Raw genomic sequence first — 25,445 nt, 5'->3', positions numbered from 1 at the left:
TGACTTGTTAGTTTTGAATACTTTCCTAATCAGTTAATAATCAGATCAGAATACTGAAGTCACTGAACAAAATGTCTGATAAGTGTCTCAGAATTAGTGTTAAGAAGTGCTCTCAGTGTGTTTAAATACACTTCTGTCTATATTCTATATAACACTGTACATTGTTAAACCCTGTCACTTTGGAGATCTATATAATTTAGGAAAAAATGAATTTAAAATACACTTTTGGCTCTTACATCTGCCTGAGGGACATCCTACTTGTTCAGAGGATTTAAGAAAACAATCCGTATGTTTAATTCGCAGTTGAGCTGTTCAGAAGTCACTAAACGCAGAGGGGGATACAGTGAAAGTTACTTGGCACAAATCTGTATGAAGAAGGAAAAGGAAATAAACATTCTCTATAGTTTTCCATTCCTAGCTGTTTTATGTTCGAGTAACTATGGTGGGTAAAATTCAGGTGAATATGAGTTTCAGAGATCACTCTGCAGCTGAAAGCGATAAAAAGAAAGGTGTTTTCTGCCACTGGCAGCTTTAGACCTTCAGAGGCCTGTATCCTAATTGCCTTAAGATGTATTAAGTGCATGTTTAAGTCTTTTCAGGTTTGCTTTTTACTGGGTTCTCCATTTCTCAGTTTAAAACAAAGGAAAAGTGATTCTGTTGTTGTTGTTGTAGTTAGCCATGTTCACTTTCTGGTGATCCAGCAGCATCACTGACCTTCTGTGCCTTAGTTTGGAAGTGCTGGGGCAGCATTTGTTTCTTTTTAAAACAGTTCACTTGAAATGATTATAGCAAAAATAAGGGTTGTAGCAGTCTGCAGCTTTCAAAAAGCTGAACTTTACATGTAAATGCATATATTAGTGTTACCTGGCAGTTGTTTCTGAATGTTTTATTGGAACTTTTTGAAATGTTGCTTCTTGTATTTGTTACTTCAACCCACTTTCACCACATCACCTGCTCTCTTTGGGGAACTCTGTTCAGTCCACCCACCCTCTGACCATCAGGATGGTAATTCTCGCGTTGCAATGGGTGGTAATGTCTGCTCTCTGACAAGCTGGCTTGTGAAGGGTCCTATGAACTGCTGGCCCTAAATCTATCGATCACACTCGGGTCACTGCTGCACATTTTCCGGGCTGAAGTTGCCAAATCCCTGGTCTCTGGGTTGCCTGCTGCTTCCCTGTTAGAATTCAGCATGCCAGACCCACGGCACCCCGTCTTTCATGAATGGAATTCAAAAAGACACTTATATTTCCATAAATAAATTAGGAATTCAGTGGCTTCTTCCGGCTAATCAGGGCAGGCTGATAAACCTTGCTAGCTGTTTAATAAATGAATTGTGACTGATTACCTATTAATATGGACGCCTCAGGAATTCACCCTGGGGGAAGCAGAGCAGTGAAATAGAGAGGGGCATGGCCCCCTGGGAAATCAGGGCTTCATGTTTGCAGCTTAAATATCTCTGTGAAGTATCAATAAGGAGGTAATTGAATTTTGAACACAAACATGAGCGCCGGATGGATGAAGGAGAGGGGGGCTCTGATCATCTCTTCATGCCCCTTCATACTCCCCTCCCCTTTCCCTCAGAGACCACTCTAGTGAAGATAGATGCTAAATCCATTAAATAAAGATTAGACTCTGTCGTGGTAGAAAATGGCAGCTTAGCTAGATCCCTGGGCAAACTGGGACCTTTAGCAATACAGAAAATTAAAATATACATTTTTAACAAGTGTGCTGTCGACACAGTAATAATGACTATGTGGCTTGTGGGGTTTGCTCACCTTTCAGATCTGCTTTTGTTTGGTTATATCACTTGCTCTTGTTTTGAAACCAGCCTGCTTGGTCTCTCTGAAGCAGAGAAGGCTTAGGGGAAGGAAGGTGGTTGTTTTTTTTTTCCCACTTTGCTTTCTGTCTTTGGCACTTTTTCTTGGCTGTTACGCCTGTAATAGTATAGAAGATCAGTACTCTTGTATTTGAATATGTAAATTATTAACTTTGGCTCCAGCAGACTCAGTCACATGTCCTGAAAAGTAGTTGGAAATAGTTTAGAGGAAGCATAGAGATGTTATTGGAGAGTGAAATGTAAATGTGATCGGGGTTTTTTTAAAATGGCTTTTATTCTCTAAGCGCATGGCTTTGGTTTTTATTTGCTCCAGATTGTTTTTTCTGAGTTCTACAATTACCAGAAAGATTAGTATAGGGGTGTGCATTGTAAAAATGCTGGAGTTCTTTCTTGTCGTGCAATGAATTGTAGAAACACAGCTGAGGTGGCCTGCAGTGGGTGACAGTCTTCCTTTATAATACAGGGTGTTTCAAAAAGAGAGATGGAATCTGAAATCACTATATTTCTGAAACCGTGGATCACCCATGAATGAAACTCTTACAGTCCGTACAGCAGGTGGAGGGAACACACAGCATTTATGAAAAAGGTTACTAAAACTTGATAACTCATTAAACCGCTTGTAAATTTTTGTGTAATTGTAGTATGTTGGGTCCATCTTTTTGTGCTAGGTGTAGAACGTGATCAGGCCTTCTTCACAACTTCATGTGCCCTATCCTCTCTTGCAGAATCATACGCCTGTACAAGTAGGATACCAATTGCCATACTAGAGAGGCTGCTTCTCTTTTTCTAAGTAAGATAGTAATTCTACAGAACAAAATCCAAATTTGTTTCCATTTAACATTTCTTAACAAGAAATGACCCTAAATTAATGTGTTCCTGGGGAAAATTGCTGTTGCTTCTTTCTAGAAATGATTCTGTCTACTCTAAATACTTTGAGAATGCAAAGAGAAAAAAGGGATTTATGGTTTGCTGAATTATAGTCCACTGCGACAGTAGTAACATGGGGCCATCTGTCTATTCTTCCATGACTTCTCCCTGATAACACTACTTTTTGCTTTTCGGACTCCTCTCAAATTTTAGCATTCATGCCTGGAATATCCTTGATGCTGCATCCTCAGCTTCAGCTGCTAACAAGTGAACCCAGCATCATCATCCTTAGTTTAAGAAGAATAAAAGTACCTATTGTTAAGTGTAAGAAAAGCATTAATATACATGAGTCCAGTCTGGAGACAGTAATGAGTGTACTGGTAATGCCTTGGCTTCCTTTAATGCAGAGCTGCTGCAGACGTGGAAAAGGTTTTCCATGTTTCCCAAGCTGTCATCTGCTTCCACATTCCACCAGTTTCCTCACTTGTCTTTTGTCAGAGGGTTTTGGAGTTGGGAATATCTGTATTCTTCCATCCAGCCACGCTTCTAGCAAGGAAAAAAATTTCAAAGCTGGCTCAGCCTCAAGGATTCTCTTTCATGGTGTTGGTATCAAATTGAAAATGAACAGGTACCACCCCTTAACTAATGGCAGTAATTGATTGTGTAGGTGCTGTAGCCTGTCTCAATTTAAGAAGCTGCCAGATCTCAAGCCTCCCTTGGTAAAGTAGGTTACAGCATTGAGTTTACCTTTGGCCAAGAGTATTGATCATGGGTTACTTCTGTCTTGGGACTTTCTGGCCTTGTCACCTAGCAAGGGGACAATTCTTCTCCTGAACGCCACCCCGCTCTCTCCATTTCTCAGTCTGCTGACTATTTATAACCCATCGAGTTTCCTTTAGCCTGGGCTGGCCACTTTGAAAGAAGTCATCTGTACCTTGGCAGCCTATGTCCTTGTTTCTGTCATGCTACTGGCATCCTTAGTCTTACTGTATCACCTGTCCGTCTGCCTATTTTGGAGATGTTTCTGCTCCCTTCTCCCTGCATGTAAACTTAGACGGATTTGGTAGCTGAGGAGTCTTCCTTTTTGTATCCCAGGGTAAAAAGGAGACTATTGCTGGTTTGTTTTGCAGCTTCTTCTGAAAGTAGGCATGTGCCAGGAACCTCACAGGCTTATGGCTTTCCACATATTAAGGCACTTAGTGATGCAGCATTTTAATTAAATTAACCAGAATTTATAAATTGCAGATAGACAGATTTTCCAGATCATCCCAATATGAGCTTTTAGAGTGATCAACACTCTGCTGGTGTTTAATCCATCAGACTGCCATATGGAGTGTTGAAGAGTAGAATATCTGTTTATTAACAATTGTTTTTTCACGTCATCAAGTATGATTTTCTTATTTGAGGACCTGGGAGTGCAATCTGCTGCTGCATCTCTTATACAAATTATATCGACCTCATGGCAGACCCTATTTCATATCTATCCCTCTTTTTTACTGAATCCAGGTGATCCAGTAGGCTGTCTAAATGGCACGATAGGCCAAGAGGGTCATTCCACTGGGGTCTCCAGGAGTTCTTTGGTTACACTATCACAAGAGGAATGTGTCCTGAGGTCCTTTACGAGAAATTATAGAAATCTGTAGTGCCAGTAGTTTCTGCAAACAATTGAGACATATTTAATGAAGCTTTACAATTTGAACAACCAGAATATAAGTTGTAATTCACAAAAGTCAAAAAGTTGTTTCTCATCTTCAAGATCCAGCTGACCTTTTATTCACTTTGTATTAATAAATACCTGTCCTCAAATTCCAGGAGATTGTCTGTGTTGGACACCCCTAGCAATAGAAGTTACCTGTCTCTTCAGAGTAGTGATCTGTTCCATTTTATTGTGACACCACAAGTCGGCTTCTACTCCTTTAGCTGAGTTAATGCTGCCAGTTGTTGGCCTTTATAATGGGAAAAATACTTTTCAGGCAAGAGGAGAAAACCTTCATGTCTTACAACTTTTTCATTGCTGTTTTCAGAAACAAGTATTGGTTGTTCTAGGATGGGAGATGAGATGGACCCAGTGCAGAAATATGACTTGCAACCTAGGCATCAGGCTCTTCTCATTAAATCTAGTTTAAGATTTTTTCCACTGTCAGAACCCCCTGAATTCTCAGCAGGAGTAACCTGCAGTCATTTTTACACATCTGAACATTTTCATAACTATTGGCTTAGTTGCTTTCTTGGATGCACTGACAGAGTATGGGGAATAAGAAATGCTTCTTAAGAAAACTTCAATTTTGATGTCTGTTTTGGTAAGGTGTAAAGAAGAGGGAACTGTTGGTATGTGTTGATGATGATAATGGCAAACAGTGGTTTCTGACCTTTGTTAGGGTTGTCCCTCTAATCCCGCAGATGGCATTGAAAATGTACCTGCTGGTCTCTCACTAAGTGATGCCTTAGCTGAAATGTGAAATCCTACAGGCTGGACTCTTCCTTTTTCTCTGGTGTGTAGCTGCAGATCATGTCCTAGTGAGGATTTTGAGCACCCCCTGCCTAGTGGGTAAAACAGAAGCCAACACGCCCACAGATTAATGAGAAAGGAATTTAAGGCTGATGTGCTGTACCCTGCAACAAAATCAGTTTTCAGGATTTCAAAGTATTCCTTTAAATGTTTAGTATTTGGGCAAGCCCTATTAGTAGCCATCTCTGCTTGACTTGCATCACTTGGCCGTCCATCTGCTTGTCTGCCAGTCAGCTTGGTATTTGTGTCATGTGGGCAGATAAGCAGTGATCTTTCGGTAAGCTCAGCACCAAAGGCCATGCTGGGCACTTGTGCTTTGGAGCAGTCCTGTGGTACTCACTGGCTCAGAGCTGCTGCTGCGTTCCCAGAAAGGACACACGTTTTTCAAGCCACTGGCAGCATCTGTCCCAGTGAAGGGCGTTTCTTAGGCTGGCGACAGTAGGAATTTGTAGGCCCTCTGCATGAGGGTCACTGGGAGGAGGAGGAGAGATTGTGGATGTAGATGATATTCAGAGTGGCTATCACTTTGCTTCTAATTAAATCATGAGGACAATGGGATGTAGATGTAGTATGATGATTCATACGGTAACTGGCTATAGAAACAAAGCTAAGAAGTGAGAAATCTTTACTATGCATGAAGAGAATGTCAATTCTGTAGTACATTGTTCCTTGTGTTTTCTGTATTCTTTTATCTGTATTTTTTCTTTTCAGTAAATATGCTGTTTAATATAATTTCTGTACAAGCATTACTATACTCATGCAGGAGAGTGTTTTATTACTCCTGAGCAGCCAAATAATTTGAAAGAAATAATGAAATTTACGTACATGGAGTTAGCATGAAAGCCCACATCAGAAATATGTAGCATGGCTTTGTTTGCCTTATATTATTTATATATTGTTCTATGTTGTGACTGTAAGTTAGCAACATACTCATTTCAGAGTATTTAGACCACATTGGGAGCTAATGAACATTGCTACCTTTCTGGAACCTATGGAACTAAAAATGCCTTCTGCCAGCCCCTTCATTTCCTTTATCTCTGAGGACCCGAGTAGGTGTGGAAACCGGAGCTTTTTACTCTCTCCTCCTCCTATTCTAAATCAATTGTCTGTGATCCCTCTTTTGATGACTGTGAACACCACTGCTGTTCTGTCCGTCATTTAGCCTTGTGATCAAGTATAATGCTTGACTCTTCAGTAAGTCCAGGCATCCAATCTCTAATACATAAAACTTCATTTTTTCCTATATAACACCTGTGGAATAAAACCTTTACTATCTATCCAAACAGCTTTTATCCAGGTTCTTATAATATTGCATCTTTTTCAGAATCTTTGCCCTGATCTTAACAAATGCTGTTCCACTCACAAAGATGAGCTCATAATTTTGGCTGTGATCAAGACCTCCATACATTCTCCACACACTTTGGTATTGTATCAAACCACTCTTCTTTCTCTTCATGTTTGTTTGGTTGTTTTTTTCTAGTGCTTTATCTAATACACTGCATCCAGTAGCAGAAAGACAACAGATATTTCCAGTCTGTTAAGAATACAAATTTCTGTGATCCATTGCTATGTTCTCTAAGGGACTGGTTTTCCTGCAGACTTTGGAGGCATGTTCTGTAAACATGCAGGGAGCTAGCTCATCATTCTTCCACCTACTGTACAGTACGTATAGAAATCTTGGTAACTGTTAAGATGATGTGTTGTGAGTGTAATACTTTTCAGTGTACTTAACTGTGTACCTCTGTTGTCTGTCTGTATTTATATTGTGTCTCTCCTAAGCTCCTTAGGGCAGAAATAACTTGTCCTGTGTTTGCACACCATGTAGCAGAGTGGGTACTCAATCAACAATAAGAACTTCCAGGCATCAAATTAATTATTCAAGATGTACATCAGCATTGCTAGCTAGTTGTATTTATTTAAAAATATTTGTCAAGCTAGCATCCTGGCTATTTTCTTCTCTTTTTGTTGACATTTTGTTGAACATGTTGGCTTTCTCTGCCTTGGTATTACATGTCCTAACTGCAGATATGTGTGGAATAAACTTCGTGGAGTGTTCCTTGAAGAGCTTTGATATAACAACAGTCTTCTGCAGGAGTGCTCAAGGCTCTTTTGACTGACTGCTTTAGAGAGCAGTTCTAGAAAATGTCACAAACAGATGTGCCTGATATTTGGGAGCAGTGTCCATTGCTGTGACCTTTAGACACCTGCCTGGACTCTCCAAATCAAAAATAGAGTCACTCTAAGCTGTACATGCAGTCAGATCTTAAATAAGCTGAACGGCTACTTCGGAGGCATTTGTATCTTCTGTACATTGATATGATGTTCTCAACTTAGATGCCTCAGTCTGGAACCTTAATTTAATTGGCATGGATCTAAGCCTTGGATCTGAAACACTATTCATGTGATTAAAATGGGGTTTCCTAGTTTCATAATAATTCTATTCCCTTGGAATTGAGCAGAGAAAGATTTATACCAGTTCATGGGTAGGGGAACCTGAGGAATGGATGGAGAAGTCACACAGCAGGAGTGACTGCATCAGGAATAGAAACCAGGTTTCCTTTTGCAGGCTAAAGTGCAGTCTGCCGGGAAATGCTGTCATTCTAGCCCAATAATTGTATCTATCAAAGAATAGCTTACCTATAAATAACACAACTCTTGTTGTATTTGAGATAATGCTTTCTGACACCAAAATAATACCATCCAGAATTATTATTAGAAACAGAAGAGGGCATACTTGAAGTTCAAACATGGCAACAATTAGTCACAGCCTTGTTTTTTCTTCTATTAAAAAATAGAAGGGAGACAGTGGAGTAAAATTTGTTTTCTGGACCTTCACTTTACATATAAATTGCAGGCTCCTTGAAGGGCCATATATTTAAACGTTTTATGTCATGTACATAAATAGCGAAGTCTTTTTTTTCAAGAAGTTATAAAGTAATTGTAATTTGTTGTTACGTCTGGTTAGGTAAGTCTGAGAAAGTTAACAGATGAAATATGATCTTTGTATGCATTTGTAATCACAAATATTAGTTAAACTACATTGATGTAGTTTTTTACCTCAATAAAGATTTGTCACTTTGGTAGGTTTGTAAAGAGTAGGTTTCAAAATAATTGGTGGAAGTTGAGTTGAATAGGAAGTGGTGACATAAGGGTCTGTAGGTGGGCCAACTTCTCTTGATGACTCTCTTGGACTGATACTAATACTTGTTCTAATAAGTTCTAAGTTGTTCTGATATTCTGTGTGGTAGGTTTTTGTATGGGATTTTGATGTTTCTGAACTAATATCTTGCTGTGTTGCAGAATTTTCATGACAAATCTATCTGAACTTGCCGGAGAATTTAGTTACGCAAAGTAATTGGAGCGCGTGTGCAGCTGGTGAATGTGGCCCCATTTAACCATGTTTTGCGTGTGCCCCTCGAGCCTCCTGAGCTCCTGGGGTGCTGCAGAACGGCCAGGTGGAAGCGGAGTCCCCAGCATGGGGAAGCAGAGCAGATTGCTCAACCTCTGGATGTCTTCAGGCTTGAGTGAAGCTCTGAGACACGGCAAATTATTGCACTGTTCCCCCCCTCTTCTGCTTGACTTTAATAATTGTTTGCGCTTTACAACCCATATTTCTGCATAAGGTTTCATTATCTTTTCCCAGAAAAGAAGTAAGTCTCATTCTCTCTTTTGTAACTTCAGGTACTCTGTCACTTCAGGCAGTAGGAATGATTTTGAGATAGTGTGAAATACACCATTGAGTTCTAGAGAGCTACTTACAAATCAAGAGATTTCACATTCATGAGAATGTGAAAAAGTGGATATTTTTGATTTTGAAGAGTAGTGCAATGTTATTTTACATTTCTACAATTGAGAATATAAATTGAAAATTTCTATTGACTCCCAACCCTGAAAAGAATGGGGGAGGGAGGGGGGGAATTCAGAAGAAAAAGCAATGGAAGCCAGTCAGATTAAAAGTAGCAAAAAGGAATGTCTTGCACGATTAATAATTTGATGTGGAAGTTTCAGCCACACTGGGGTTTTTTATTTTAGACCAAGTACTTAGCAGTTACTGAAAAGGAATCAGGCAATTAAATGAATGATGAGAACATCTCTAGGTATAGCAGAATAAATTATAAAATGAAGTAGGAAATGTCAGCTGCTTCAGGATATAAAACAAGCTCTTCGTAAGAGGAGGAATCTTTCAGAGGTGATTGTTCTGTATGTTTTCATAATGGGGTTCCTTGCCTTTTTTCCTGTGATGCTTCTGATATTGGGTGCAGTTAGACAAGATACCTGACTGGGTAGATCACTGGTCTGCCCTGCTCTATCAGTTCCTGTGTTCATTTACGGTTTTTATGACTACAGACCTGATAGATTCTTGTTTAACAGGAAATAACATTTCTACAGTCTTTTTTAGCGACTAGTCTTAGATCCTATCTATCGATAGGATTTTATATACAAGATTTTAGTCAGTGATCTGGAATGTCAATTCTGAGCATGCTCTGAGTTGCATCTCTAGAGAGAACTTTATTATTAAACCTTTTTGAGGGTGTCCCTGGTGGCAGCTCCATAGAGCAGGTGGCCTGTATGGCACAGACACACAGGGAGTCAGGAGCCTGTGTCTTATCAGAGCATATAATCTAAAAATCACTCAGCCTGTTTCTTTCTCCTGGGGAGATCACAACAGTGACACAGGACTCTTATGCTAAAAAATAATTGTTAACCTGCAGAAGACGTCATTCAGCACAAATCCCAGCAGAAAAGGGCTGGGTGATGGATGTTTCTGGGTAACGGGCCAAGCTGTCGTTTGGTTTTTAACAGATAGTTCTCTGGTTCCCTCAAGATTTTCATGCTTAGTTCCTGGCTTACTTGAAAATAGAAAGTGTATTAATTTTTTAAGAAACTGCTTAACCTTTCTGTTTACTAATCTATACATATGAAATTCCTCCCCTGTCTTAGGGCATGAACCGCACTGACTCTTGACTATAGTGTTCAGGTTTTCTGGAACCACAAGCAAAGCAGTGGCTGGGTGGAGGTCTGGGAAACGGGGTTGGACAGGAGTATAGCAAGTAGGTGATATTTGGAAGGGATTGTAGGATTGCATATACATTCATCTGTTGATAGGAGCATGGTCAGCAGACTAAGGGATGCAATTGTCCACCTCTACTCAGCAGTCATTAGATTGCATCTTCAGTGCCACATCCAGTGGTGTCCTCCATACCCCAGCAGGATGATGACATTGGTAAACCAGAATGAGGTCAGTGAAGGGCCACCAGGATAATCAGGGTGCTGGACCACTTGCCATGTGAACAGATGCCAAGGGAATGGGGCTTGTTCCACGTGGAGAACAGGTGACTTCACAGGGACCTGATAGCTGCCTGCTAGTACCTGCGAGGACGTTCTTGAGAAGACGGAGTCAGGCTCCGAACAGTGCTGCACGGTGGGAGGACAAGAGACAAAAGTCATAAACTGAAGAAAGAAGGTTTCTGACTGGTTTCAAGAGAGAACTTTTTCAGCACGGAACAATCAAGTATTGGAAGGCTTTCAAAGAGAGGTTGTGCACTCTCCATCCATGGATGTTTTTTAGACTTGACTGGCTAAAGCCCCAAACAGCCTGTCTGTTCTGAACAGAAGGTTGACTGGAGACCTGCCAAGGTCATTTCAAACCTGAATGTTTCTCATATTCTGTACAGTTTTCCTCATATGATATTGTACTGTATAGTTTATAATTTGATCTGTTCTTGTAGATTAAATTTTCTTCGCTCATCACTTTTTCCTTAGGTCTTCCTTTCTTATACCTCTTCTACTCTACTCTGCCTTTCTACTTCCAAATACGTCTGATAGTCCGATTGTCACTAGATCATGGAGTCTTCTGGGTTCTCCTGGCTTCCAAAGTTTCCTCAGTGCCCCTCAACCCTCAGAGCAGTCTCACCAGTCACTAAATCTATGGAGACCCCTCATGGCCATCACCACCTTCTGTGTTACTTTCTGAGCTGTATGGTTTGCCATCCGCTTTGCTGCAGTGCCTCTGTCCCTCATTTCCAGTAATGGATGAAGAACACTAGTCTGCTCACTAAGAAGGAGCTCTGGCACTGTATTTTGCTTTCATAAGAGAAAAAAGTAAGCACAGACGTGGCCTCATACCAGTGGTCTGCATGGACTGGGATTTGTGGAAACAAAAGAGTACCAGAGCTTACTGGACTGCTCTCAGTAGACTTTCCGTAGTGAAAAATAACATTTTGGGTTTTAATTATTTTATTTTCTTTTTATTTTGACTTGTTTTTCAGGAATGACAGTTGTCTGGTTTATTTCTGGGCCTCAAGAAACTGGAGTTTCTTCTGGCCAGTACTCTCAGGAGGTATCTGCAGACTCTGATACTTCTGTATTTCTTGTGTTTGAATCATGTCTTTAAGCTTTTCTTCAAAACCTGTGGGTACTATAAGCGTGAGAAGTGTTTATGAAAAATGTTCTTACATTTCTTCATGGGTCTGGGAGGGTTTATTTTTGGGTGCATCTTTTACATCTGCTTGTACAACTGGGCCTTGCCTACTTGTGTTTGAGCTCATCAACAGCTAAGTTGTAATAATTGTAGCAGAGCCTGCATTATTTATATTTTGCTATCTATTGCAAAGAGCCCTGAGTGGTATTACAATTTTGTTATCAAGTAGGACAGATTAAAATCAGCGCATTTCCTCAGGTGTCTTGTGAGCAACTTGCAGTTAGTAAAGATGGCTTTGAATTCCCAGAACCCTCTTCTGGGCTTCCAAATATTCCTCAGCTCAGGGTATTGTTGCCAGAAGAAGAGGATTGTGGTGGGTAGAGTGCATGAAACTAGTCAGTAGTATAACTGAAAAAGCTGAACTAAAGCAAGCTGTAATATACTGGGAAGGATGAGGGTAGGGATAAGGCTGGTCATTAAAAAAAGTGCCTTTGATTCATGTGGAGGAAAGAATAAAATGATAGAGGCAACTGTGAAGCTTTTCTTCTGCAGCTCACAAACTGCATATTGCTGCTTGTCTGTGATTCTGGTTTAACTAAAGTTGAGACTTTGGCCTTGGAACACTGCGTTTTTAATCATTTACTCGTATTTGCTCATACAGACTTTTTACTTTGATTTTTTTAAAAAATTATAGAAGTCCTCTCTGTAATTTCGTGTGTTGTATCATTGTACTAATGGCAAAAGGAATCTTCTTGTGTAAACCAAATAATATTGTTTGGTCATAAAAAGCATGAATCTTCTTTTCGTAGAGACCTTTAATATTGATAATTCATTGTTGTGTTAAGGCCTGCAGTCATCTACATGGAAAACATGGTTCAGTAAGGACTCTTGGGATTAGAAAACATTTCCAAAATTTAGTCTGCTTTTTGAAGTAAAGACGTACCTCTGGACAAATAAATACATACTACCATAGTATGAGTTTCTTTCATCCAGATGTCTTTTGTTGGCAGAAGTTAAATTTAAAAATTAAATTTAAATTTTTAATTTAAAAGTTCAGTTCCTCTTCACAGCTCAAGCCATCAGCTAACCTACTGACAGGGGCCTGCTTCTGCCTTTTGGAGGTCAGGGGGGCCGGGCCGTTCTCAAACCAGGGCTGCCAGCCTCCCCGCAAACACGCCTTGATGCCTTCTGATGGGATTTGTGTGCCCTGGCTTGCGTAACCATCCAGCTTGTACCGCGGCATTATTAGCCACAAGGAATATAGGGACTTACATAATCATTACACGATTATTTTTCAGTAACTGTTCTGTAAATATGTAATTCTCTCTACTCCTAATAACTCTTAATCCCTTTGTTCCTATTGGCTCCTGGGCTCAGATTTTGCCGTGGCCTGTGTGCCCCGACCACTGATAAGACTTGAAAAAATTCTTGCTTTCAAGGTTCACCTGCTTTGCTCCCAGCTGGTAAATGGGCGCTCCCCGCGTAGGCCGGGGCATGGCATCGCGGGGCCCTGTGCTGCGGGGCCTTGGGCCTTCCAAGATGGGGCTGTTTGCATCCACAGACCTTCCACGCGTGCCTGCCTGGCCATGTTCGGTGCAGACACACCCCCGCTTCTCTGTGTGTTCTTGAGCAAACAGTTTTGATCTCATTTCTCCATGTTGCTTGATAAAGAACGCTCCTCTTTGAGATACCATGGTGGTGAGAAAGCCTAAATCATTGAGAATTCTTGATCCTCTGCAGAGGCTGGGAGGCCAGAAAGAGGTTATTTTTATTTTGGTAGAAGCAGGTAGAAGAACAGCTTCAGAGTTTCTTGTTAATATGTGCCCCATTTCTATTCCCACTGTTTGCTTCCAATATCTGTGGGACTTGACGATCAGAGTTCTAAGCTGTAGCTGTTCCAGTGATAACTTACACTTGTAAAATCCCTTTTAGGTGTGCTTGAAGATACCCTCAACTTTGATATTAAACCGCCTTTCATACTGCTTTTAATATGAGAAGCATAACCTAAATGTCTTTCTTTAAGCCTTATAAAATTCTTGAACATAACTTTTCTGTGTTTAATTAGCTTCATGAGTCAGCGCCTGGTCTCAGGTCTTGACATTTTTGGCATGTAAAATTTTTTTGTGTATTTGACCTTGGCTTTATTCCAGAGTAAATATTTTAAGCTGCTAGTTGTGTGTGTTTTTTTGTCTTCAGTCTGAGACTAGGGGGCAGACATAACCAGCACTGAGAGAAGTGAACTGTATAAACCACAATTAGAATTGCAGTGCACAGGTGTTTGAAGATCTTATACAATTGCCAAGCTATTTGTTTCTCAAATGAGAGGGGCTTTGGGAGTGTATTTTGGAGAATAAAGGGAGCAGAAGGCCTTCCTTTTGGATGTTAGGGTTGTGGGGTTTAGTGTTTGTTTGTTTTTCTTTTAATCCTAGTTTAAATTCTTCCAGACTTGATATATTCGGTATCTGTACAGAGCCAGCATAATGAATGGTTGAAAGTGATCTAGTGTTCTTGGTGATGGAATTTATAACTGCCTTCTGATAGGAATCAGCATCTAAGAATAAAAATTTGTTGCATGCAAGCTTTTCTTTGAGCACCAAGTTAGGTTTTGTGGTTTAAAAATCTGAATGTCAATGTTCAAAGTAAGATTAGTTTTGATTATATTAAAGGAGAATGGCTTTAGCATCAGGGTTATGGGTGAGTTCTGCTGCAGATACTTGAGGATCTTTTTGGGAAGGTAGGCATCTTGAATCTCTATGCTAGTCATATACAAAGTATTGCAATGAAAAAATAGTGAATAAACAGCAGCTCACAGTACAAGACACTCGATGCATCTGGAGTCCCAGTGTTCACCATATTTTGCAATTTAATGCACAACAGTTTTTTAGTTCTGTATTTCTATATGCTCCACTGTGTTAGATCTGTATTCTTGGGATGTGAGGTTCCATTAAAAAATAAATAATAATTGCAGCCCCCGCTCCCCCCACATACACTCATTTTCTATAATATGGTAATGATATCACCGTAGCAGTAATTACGGGTCATCTTCATTTCTTTCATCTCTGCTGGTTCTGATGGCTTCATTCCTTTGACGGAGAAGATTTGGCTCTGGGTGCTGTGATTATTTTGTTAAGCATTATTCGAATAGACAGGAGTGAGAGAAATTAATCAATCCAAATGCAATTAGCATCATGTTTAACCCAGTGATGGACGTCTCAAGGTGAAACAGCCAGGGGAGTTTCAGACATTATTATTCAATCCAGTGGCTCTTATCTAAATTATAATCAAGAGAGGTTTTTATTGGCTTCGCAGAGAGGAAATGTAACTCTTTCCCTGCTTTGGGGGTCAAGGGGATCAGGTCTTTGGCCCCACAAGACATTGGCTGCAGGCAGCTTCAGGGAAGTGGGAGGTACTGTAAGAGTTTCCTTTAATATGGGGGTCACTCAGGAAAAAATATCTGTGCATCTTAATACCTGTGACCTGGAACATAAGTTTGGTAGCTCCCTGGGTGTATTCAGGGATGTTGTTACCCCTTGCTTCAAGTGTTCCCACTGATTGGCTTTGCCCGTCTGTGTGTGAGTGAATATTGTTTGTGGGTTTTACATTTGAAGTTCTGTGAGCATCATTGTTTGTGACTGAGTGCAAACAGAATGGTGTTGCCTTGCAAGGTAGGGAAATCTGATAAGGAGAATGAGGTAAATGATTCTGTAGAGAAGGAATCTGATTTTTTTTTTTAGAGTGATTGTAATTTTAGTATTTATTGACAGCAACAGTAACATTTATGAGGATATCCTAATCTGCAGCAGATCTGTTATCACCATTCTGGATAATCCTGAACGATCTCCGAGATCTCTTTTCAGGTATATGATAAAACACCACTACTGTGGGTGGAGAAAAACGAGGTGGAAAGAGGTCACATGAGGATTTTGTGATTCAGGAAAGCATTAAGTATTTGATTCCGATTCTTAAGGCTCTAGCTAGCACTCATTAAACTGTTACAGTGGTTTAAAACTATATCAGTCTCAGCTATTTACCACTGCTCTGTCAGAGATGATGCTGGGAGGAGTGGACCATGTGCCTGCCCTGCTGTGGTTCATGGCCTGGCTTTGTGCAAGCCCCCACCTTCTCCAGCATTTCAAAACCAGCCATGCCAGACTGTGAACTGCAGCTGAAGTGAGGGCAGATTCTGCTTTCTCATTCACCAAGGGAAGGATGGTGATGTTTTATACCAAGGGTGCTGTTAATATTTTAAAATGCTGCGGCAAGACCTGACAGAGCTCATCTTTCAGAGCCTGAATTCTAGCACGGTTGCTGACTCCTTTAGTATACATCTGTACATCACTGCTTGCTGAGGCTGTGACCCCATCTATAAGATGGGAATTAAATCACTGTATGTCTCAAGAATATTGTAAAGCTTGATAAACTTTGCAAGTGCTTCCATATTGATTATTGAAAGATGTCACGGTAATGCAAGTTTATTTCACCTGAAGGTTTATGCTGATTCTGTCGTCTTGCCTGAAAAATGTGTTTCAGGAGCACTGGGTGATTGCACTGATCTTCACTGTAAATGGAACAGTTCCTGAAGCTCAGGTCTAAGTATCTGCGTGTGCCAGTTTACCTTCAGTAAAGGCAACTGATGCCGCTTTTGCTGACCACCGCTCTGCTGAGGTGGCAGTTCCAGCTCATTATGACACTAGGCTTGGTGTAGCATTCACTGACAAGTACTTGTCAAAGGCCCACAGTCATCAAGCAGCGATTCATTTGACAACTGCATTTAGGAAGTATGCAGTTAGCAGAGTAATTGGAGCTGGTTCTATGCAGGAAGAGAAGCGGGCTGGTGCCAACACACATCTGGGTGGTGGTAGGATTTGGGGTCTGGTCTTGAGGCAGAAAGTGGTCCATACAGATCTGTTGCTCTGAGAGAAGTTCAGATTATGTTGGCTGGGTAATAATATTCTGCTGGTCTCATCTGAAATAAGCCTCTTTTTTGCTTTGAGGGCTGTTCAGTAATAGTGTCCACCTTAAAAGGTATTTGCTGGGTTTAGGTTGCGTTCTTGCCTTCACTCTCCACCACTGTGACCAATTCTATTTATGTATGTATGTATGTATGTATGTATGTATTTATTTGACTTTCAAATGCAACACTGGCTGAGCCCAGCCAAAAGATGTGGCATTGCTGTTGGCTTTCACAAGGCCAGTCAAGCAACACTCCCACAGTTACTCACAGACAGATTCCTCTAGGCTTTTTTGATGTCCTACCACCTTGGACAAAGAATGGTTTTGTCTTCTTATCCTAACATTGTGTCCGAGGGCAAAATAAATAATTTCTGATGCAACAGACCCTTGTGATAGGAGGGTTGAAAACCAGAGGAGTGTTCTGCTGTGTCTCTGCAAGCCATGTTCTTTGCCCTGAATTTCCACTGATGGTTCTTTAGAAATAAAACCTTTTAGTTTTGTTTTCTATGTAGTCCTAAGACACAGCAGTAGTTTGAGAGTGCCTGATTAGTACTTTAAAGGAATCTTTCCACGTTGAAAACCAAGTTCTTTGGTTATCATAAATACAGCTGACTGGGAGGAATAACTGATAAGCTAGCAAAGTATGACACACAAGTATGACACTTTTTGTAGTCAAGAATGTAGCATTCAGAGTGTGATGCTACAAGACATTTCAGCATTAAACACATGTTCTGTTCACAGGACATTAATTGTATTTCCAGTTCTTTTTAGTAGCAAGACCTTTAGATTTCAACACAGCTACATTTTCAGGTCAGAGGAGGAACACAGTCAAATTTGTCCCGTAAGTTGTACATCTGGGGGAGAGACTGAGAAGTGCTTCTTTAGTGGATGACTTAATTTTTAAAATATCAGGGATTTGGAGATGCTCACAGGCTTTGTTTTCAGATTTTTAGATAAACCCAGAAGCAGTAATCAGCGGAAGGTATAATGATCACGATAAATCTGCGATAAATACAGTTTGTCACATACATCTTTTACATTGACTTCATCACCAAGTGTATTGTGCTTTTGCATTTAAGTGTATATTATGTTAAAAAAGTGTGTACATGTGTTGCTTGGGGATTCTCCTGGATGAAAGTTGCTTATATAAGTGTAAATCACTGTTTTCGTTGCTGATTTTATGGCAGTAAATCCTTCCATTATTTCCTGGCTATCCAGACCTTATGACACAGTATGTCCTGAGCTATCATATGCCTGAGAAGGCTTTTTATGGGGAGCAATCAGGCTGGACCCCAATCTCCAGTGCAGTGGTTTTTTCTAATTAAATTGTCACTGGAAGGAATATCCGGAACAGCAGTTTTCATTTTCAGTCAAGGAAAAAACATTATGAGTCTTTGTCATTTGATTAAAAGTTACTTAACCTTTAAATTGCTACGGATGTAAAGATAGCTCTGAGTTTCCAACATAATCGCCTCCGAGTTAAAATCGGGAAAATCTTTGTGTAATGAAACCCATATGTCATAGTGAAAGGATGCAAAGCACTGGCAGAGTGGGCTGCTCTCGCAGGAGATTCTGCACCCAATCTTGTTAACCAGGACTGCTTTTGGTAATCCCTCATCTCCTCACTTGTAGGAAATCAATCTGTACTACTGAATCTTTTCAACCAGCAGCCATAAAATTTACTGTGGAGAAGCAGCTTGGGGGCAATTGTAGTAGAAAAGGAGCCCCAGGCAACAAGCCTAAATGCAGGATTGAGGGATTGAAGTTCTAAAGGGGAGATTATATTCAACCTTATTCTGCTCCCCTATCAAGTAGAAATCTCTCCTTTCAGGCCCAGCCTTTCGTACCCAGTACCTGTTCTTGAGATCTGCTTGGCAGATCTTGCCAGGCAGCAAACTGAATTTGTACAGTACAGCATTCTGTGTTAATTAGAATAGCCTGATACCATTTTTCAATATGTTTATCTGAAAGCATCTATTGAAACACTCAACTTCCATTGTAACCAGTGCTGATAATATCTTAAAGTGTTTCTTCTATGGTCTTCAGTATCCTCTTCTTCTTCCCTAGTAGGTGAGACTAATTTGTATCCAAGCTATTGCAATCATATCCATTGTTGCTTTTCTATTGTAGGAGATGCACAGCGTAGCAAGGTTGTAAATCGTGACTTGACACAGAGATTCATGTTCTGCTTCATGCTGCACAGCCTCTGTGGTGTCTGTTTGCTGGTACAATGAAACCTGTGTTCAAGCCCTCTCTTCACTTGAAGTCTGTGGTTTAAGCAACCATTTTAAAGAAAAAATGCTTAAGGTTTTCCCTATGGTTTTGTCCAACCCTTTAATTAAAAATACCTCTGTCTACTACACAACTGGCTTCTGCTGTTCCCAAGGGTAGTTGCTTTAAGGCAGGTTTTACCATCTCCCTTAGACTGTAGTTGTATTTAGAATGTGGATGATAGTTTCTTCATTGACAAGCTCTTCCCTCACTCCAGCAAGCTCCAAAGGCCCCATTGGAAATTATATTCCCATTATTAAGAATTCATTTATCTGAAGCAATACTGAGCAGAAGAGTCAGTTTAATATTAGAGGCTTTTCTGTGCAAAAGCTGAGCTCAAGTCATACTCCAGTGCAGGTTAAAGAGGAACAAAGGGGAAGGGATAGCCAAGACGTTTGAACACAGTACCATGTAATATGTATTTGGCCTGTGTTTACCAGGAATACATTGAGCTGTGGTTCTTGGGCAGACAAGAGAAGCAGCTGGAGCAGAGAAAACATGATTGGTAATGTTTGTGGAAACTTGCCCTTAGTTTGGCTGGGATTTTTTTTGTGATATGAGGATGTTATTTCGTGGCCACTTTCATACATATACAAAGATGGAAGGTCCTTTCTTCCAGTTTGGCATCATATGTTTAAAAATAAAGCCCTGATGCAAGTCTGAGTATGTGAGGAAAAGAGAAATACAGAATAGCAGAAGGCTGTCTCTTGCTCCTAATGGGATTTTGTAGCAGCATGTGCGAGTTTGTTTCAGAAGTCAGAAATGAACAGATGTTGGTATAAATTACCTCTGTGTCTGATGTCTTGCAAATTAAAAGCGCGGTTGGCATCACTAAACAATTTCACCAGGTTGGGGGGGGAAGCGGGCGGTGATTATTGTAGCAGGTCGGTAAGAATCTTTAAGCTGCAGCAGAACAGGATAGCAAGGATAAAGGAATGAAGAATAAATTGAGAGGTCTGTGAATTAATCAGAAATGTTAACATCTCCGATGACAAGTGAACAGGAGGGCACGTGCTCTGGAGCAACCCCCAACCCACAGTAATTTCACTCAGCGCACAGAAGGAGTCTGTGCTCTCTGCCTGATTTATAGGGTGCAGCCCTCTTTGGGGGAACAGAATTGTCATGCGTTCGTATATCTCCTATATGGGACTTGCACTCTGGAAAACTTTCCACTCTATCAACTACAGTTTGCCTTTATTCTTTCTTGTTTAAGAGTGTTGTAAAACCATGCACTGTGGATGGTGCAAGGCAGGGAGGCGTCAAAGAACTGGTGCCGAAAATCTCCTAGCTGAAATTTTTTAAAACTTGCATTTTTATTTCATCTTGTTCTTTGTGCATAACAATTTAGTTCTTGACAAAACAAAAATCCACTCTGCCCTCTGCAGCACCTTCTACCTGCGTGTCACTTTAGCAGCACTTAGAAGCTGTCTTGTGGGTGGGGAAATAGAGGTACAAATGGGTACTTTTGGGCTAGTTTGCACAGGAGCAGAGTTGGGAATGGATCTCAGATGCTATAATGCACAGCTGGAGGCTTGAACCAAGTGACTAATGCAGCGATGTGCTTGAGTCTGCAGCCAGCCTGAAGCGTGTTTCACTCATGGCGGTGGGCTATGGACTTGGCAGCCTGTGAATATCGATATGTACCAGGCAGTTTGTAATAACACTAATTGTTTTATGGGGATCTTGTTGATGGCAAAACCTTGTGTTACGATTTTGGGTAGACAAATTAGAAGGTAATAGCTTAAAGAAGAGACTTTAATGCACAAATTCTATTGAGTGTTTTGAGCTAAACATCTTATTACATTTTAGTTCTGTTCTAATAGATAGTAATGTCAAAAGAAAATATAACATCGGCAACAAATGCACCTCCAGTTTTTATGCTGATTTCTGTTGATCCTTTCAGTAGATTGTTCAGGAATTGAATGGGTAAAACAGAAAATGAATTCCCATTTCCACTGTCCAGTGTCTGTCTAGGCTAGGTGTGGGGAACACACACACTGTCATCAATCCTGTGAAGAAGAACCTTCATGTTTTGATGGCTGTCAGTCCAGCACAAAGCTTGCAGCTTAATTTAAAAGAAATGAAAGGAAGCAGCGGTGGGAAGATTGTCTTTCTCCAGGACTCAGTTGCTAATAGTGGTGTCTTCGATGCATTGTATTGTTATTGCAAGACAAAGATAGTATTAGCGCTGCTCTGCCAGCTTGTGAGCTTATGGGCTCAAAAGTCAGAAATGTCTTGTGCAGAAAAGTGGCTGTGTAAACCCTGTTGTAATACAGCTACCAGAGATTGATGGTGCCAAGAGTGAGAGAGAGACGTATAAACCTTGCCTTGCTGTATTAAACGTTGAAGGACTGACAATGCAGAGAGAGAGAGAAGACCAAAGCTCTATAAACTTTACTTTATTACACCATCCATAGATAAACTGCATTGAAGGAATATAAACCCCATTATATTACACTATCCAGGGACTGACACTGCTGAGAGAGAGAAAAAATGCTGTCTAATTTCTGTTGAAGATCATAGCATCCAGGGACTAATAATCCTGAAATGGAGAAAGAGAGAGTTCCATAATCTCTGACGGATTATAACATCCAGGAACAATTGCTCTGAGATAGAGTGATGGAGATCTGGATTACGCCATTCAGAGATGGATAGTATAGAGAAAAGGGGATGCTGCCAGAACATAATGCAGTAGGAATAGAAAGCATAGAGTGTATGTAATGAGACAGCCTGTGGGAATTATTGCTGAGTTTAGGAGATTCCAGACCCTGCTTGTATTTTTAGGTTGTCAGGAATTCAAGATGGAATAGAGTTTAATTTATTTTTCACTTTAAAAACCCCACCTCCTGACTTACTATTAGTATAAGCACAAATCTAAATGAATTTCTTATCTTCTGGTTCAAATCTGTAAATTATACAATTGCGTTTGCATTTCTTGACTTTGAAAAAAACATTCTTTTTTTTCTTCCCTTGTGATTTCAGCTAGAGAAATGACTCGTGGGAAATTCCTGAACATCCTAGAGAAACCCAAAAAGTAGCTGCCACACCTGGATTTTGTACAAAAATACCCTGACTGGACCATTTTACGTCCCGTGGATCCAGATGAACCCCAGAACTTCAAAGGAGGGAGTACAAAGCTCTTGCTCTAGACCTTCAGAAGCAAACAGCTCTTTTGCTTCCACAGCTCTTCTTGTTGTGGAGGGAGACGTGTTGCATACACTGGTCCCAAGGACTGCGATTTGTTGCGTTGGAACTCAGATTTCATCTAACCTTAAGACATCCAACAGGAGGACTCAGCCCTCACATGCTGTTAAAGAATTACCTGGGAGGGTATTTTAATCAGCTGTTTAAAGTGAACAGGCACAGTGTCCTTATTCCATTGCTCCCAGTGGCAGCACCTGTCCGAAGCTCACAAAAGATCTGACGCTGGCCAGTGTGCACCAGGAGGCATCGACCCTTTTGTGCGTCTTTTGTCTTAGATGCGTTGATTTGCTACGTGTAACTTCTGTGCTGAAAGATTTGAGCAGATTTGGGGTGCAGAGTGCCCGGTGGTGCTGGTTTGGCAGGAGCACGTGCTGTTGGTGCCGGAGCGCAGTCTGTGCCATACTTCTAGTTCCTCGCCGCCTTCAGAGAAGCACGTCTGGTGCTCCAAGGAGAACCTCCAGACCTTCATCTCATCGCAAAATGGTTCTCTAGAGAAATCGAGACTAGCAGACTGTAGGGAGCAGGAGGTGTTACTGTATCATGAAGGAAAATATCCCTATGGAAACTTTGGCCAGTACACAAAGAAACAGGTTTGGCAGACCACTGCAGTTCTCTGCATCTTACAGAGCTAGAAACTGAAAAATGTTATAAAGTTGAAAGGTAGTAATATTTTCAGTTAATTACTCCAAGAAGGGGTAACATTGCAAAGATGGTCTGCTTGTACAGAATCTTAACGCTTCTGACAATAATATTTTGCAGTATTTTAAATTACTTATAAACCAGCAAACTCAAAATTTTCTTCCCCTACAAAACCAGAGTTTTTAAGGCAGAATTTTCTGTGACCTGGTCTCTTTCAGTAGACCGTTTTGGGCTTTATTTATCTTGCAGTTTAGTGCCTTTTCCTTCTGTTAATGCGCTTCTGCATATTCACCCCTGAGAAGAAGGACCATGTTCAGCATTTAAATTTTATTTAAGAGAATTTTTTTTTTATTTCATCCTCTTTCCTTTTCCTAGAAAACAACATTTTAAGCGTTAGTAAATATTTTCTTTCTACATCACAACATAATATTGAAACATTGGATGAAGAAGAGAGTTTTTTCTCCATTTAGAAATGTTATTTTCAGCCTGCAGGCTTTTCAAAACTTGTAATTTCCAAAGTTGCAGTCACATGTGAGAGGAGAAATTACTTGCAAATAGGCAGATCATTGCATTTTCTGTCTTTGCAGAGAGAGGAGACTCTTCTCAGGTGCATGTGCAATAAAGAGGAGGAGATTTTTTTAATCAAGTAGACTTCTCTGAACTTTTACTAAAAGGCTGGTGGCCTTCTGCTTTGCAGTCTGTGGTCTTGGTTATTACCAGTCAGAACTGGGCTCATTTGGGACAGGTCCTGTTGACAGCGTTTAAGCAGTTAAATCCTACATCCCGAAGGACCCTGCACAAATACTGAGTGTTTAGGAATGTTAGGAGTCTGATTTAAAACCTAACAGATTTCATTCTGTACTTCACAGTTTATCCAGGCCTGTGTTTAGCAGGAACTCCATCCCTTGAGAACATGAGATTTAAGACAGGTCAATGTGAAGAGAAGCTAAAAGTGGCAATTTAGAGACAGACAAGAAACCTGCTGGTGTAAACTGATGTTGGTGTAGCTCTAAGTATTAAATGATACAATTTGAATGCAATTTAAAGTCTGTATACTAGATATATAATGTATATATACACATATGACGTAATAGGATGCTTCGTCTATATCACCAGTATGAGTTTGTGCATTTTATAGAGGTTTGTTGATCCAACACATCAAGAAATTGAGACATTAAGAAAGGGGGAGGAATACAGGAGAAGATATGAAAGCCTGGCATGGAAGTATATGTATATTTTCTGATACATTTAGTAAGGACTTTCAAACTTGAGGCAGTTTTTAATAACATACGTTTTGTTTGTTTGGGTTTTTTTTTTAAAAAGCCTTTTACCATATGCAGTACTTATCTTCTATAGGGCAGCCAGTAACATATGCTTTAGAATTGTGATATTTATTGGTTTTGTAATTGGCATCTGTAGAGATGAGTCAGTGAAGTATTTTTTTAATTGGTGATGTTCATATGTATTTTTGTGGGCTAGCTAGAGAATTGTAATCTATCAGTGATTGTTCTGTGGTTTGATAATAAACAAATGCAAAGCTGAGATTCATCTGGGTTTCCAGAATAGCTCTCTGAGATGCAAAAGCTTTTGCTTTACCACCTGAGCAATACTCTCCCTCAGGCTTTTCTTCACACGTCTGTATGCCACCACCTTAAGGTTTGGCCTGTGGATGCTCCATTCCCATCAGTAAATGAAAATTTGGCAATATCCAAATGGTACTAAGGGTTTTCATACGCTTTTGAACCCTATTTTTTTCCTTCAGCTATGTCCTTCCCGACATCCCTGCAGTATCTATCTATGCCAGAAGATCTGGGTGACTTTTTTTGTGGATAACCATCTGTATTTTGAAACAAATGACTGAGAAAAGATAAATGATGGGAATGAAGAGTATAAGAAGATCAAGACTTGGTAATATTAATTGAGCTAATGCTTTGCTTTATAAAGTGTTCTCATGTGTTGCTATGTTAAACGTTACTGTGTGATTCTTGGAAATAAACCCAATGTGTATTTAGTTCCTTTTAAGTGCCAGTGTTACATATACTCAGTTGTAAAGGTTATTCACTTCAGTCTTGGAGTATCAAATACTTTGCTGTTCAGTTCAACTGAGAAGAAATTCTTGTTTGTTATATTAATCATTATCAAAATAAAAGTCTAGTTGCACTGGCAATTTAAGAACATTTAACTCACTGTTTTGCTGTTACAAAGCTAACAATTTTGGAACAATGCTATAACCACAGTTTGCAACTTTGCTTCCTGTTTCTCTCAACAAGTCACCTAGAAATAACAGAACAGTGAAAACTGACTAATCCAACTCGGAGGTAGTGTTTGAACTTTATTCTGGTTTATCTTACTGATTTTTATGTTACATAAAACTGTAAGTCAAATCACAAAGCCCATCTTACCTGTAATATTCTCCTTGATTATAAATTGTTGTAGGCTTATAGGGAAGGACATAAATATAAGGCTTACACAAAATGATTTTGCTTTAGGGTAACTCACCCAGCATCCAGCAATCTGTTTTAGTTGAATCTGGTCTTCAGTAGACTCCACACTCTCTAAGTTTGTCTTAGTCCTAATTTGTCTGTACTGCCGTCTTCTAAAATAGCCCTTGACAGTGAGTTATACAAAGGTTTTGTTTTGTTTGTTTTTAAAGGGTGTGGAAGTCATTGTTTGTTTTAAACCTGCTTAACTGATAATTCCATTTTTAAACCTTTTGTTTCTTTTATTGTCAGAAACGGGAGGGG

General features: G+C 40.1%; 1 protein-coding gene across 2 annotated transcripts in view; it reads left to right on the top strand.

The window, feature by feature from the left end:
• LIN52 (lin-52 DREAM MuvB core complex component) overlaps positions 1 to 24,868 on the top strand; it is a 47,215-nt gene extending 22,347 nt beyond the window's left edge. Inside the window, exons 6-7 of one of the 2 annotated variants that reach the window (XR_010472885.1) lie at positions 6,538 to 6,636; positions 21,841 to 24,868. Coding sequence is in view for 1 of the 2 variants with exons in the window: in XM_065063997.1 (XP_064920069.1) it covers positions 21,841 to 21,896 (56 nt within the window). In the remaining variant the exon portion in view is untranslated. The remainder of the gene's footprint in view (positions 1 to 6,537; positions 6,637 to 21,840) is intronic. The other variant, XM_065063997.1, reaches the window with a different exon arrangement.
• The last annotated feature ends 577 nt before the right edge of the window (positions 24,869 to 25,445 follow it).

Source organism: Columba livia, chromosome 5 (genome assembly GCF_036013475.1).
Source record: "Columba livia isolate bColLiv1 breed racing homer chromosome 5, bColLiv1.pat.W.v2, whole genome shotgun sequence".
Classification (NCBI taxonomy): Eukaryota; Metazoa; Chordata; class Aves; order Columbiformes; family Columbidae; genus Columba; species Columba livia.
The sequence above is the reverse complement of the archived record's forward strand: the minus strand, read 5'-3'. Positions and strand labels throughout refer to the sequence as shown.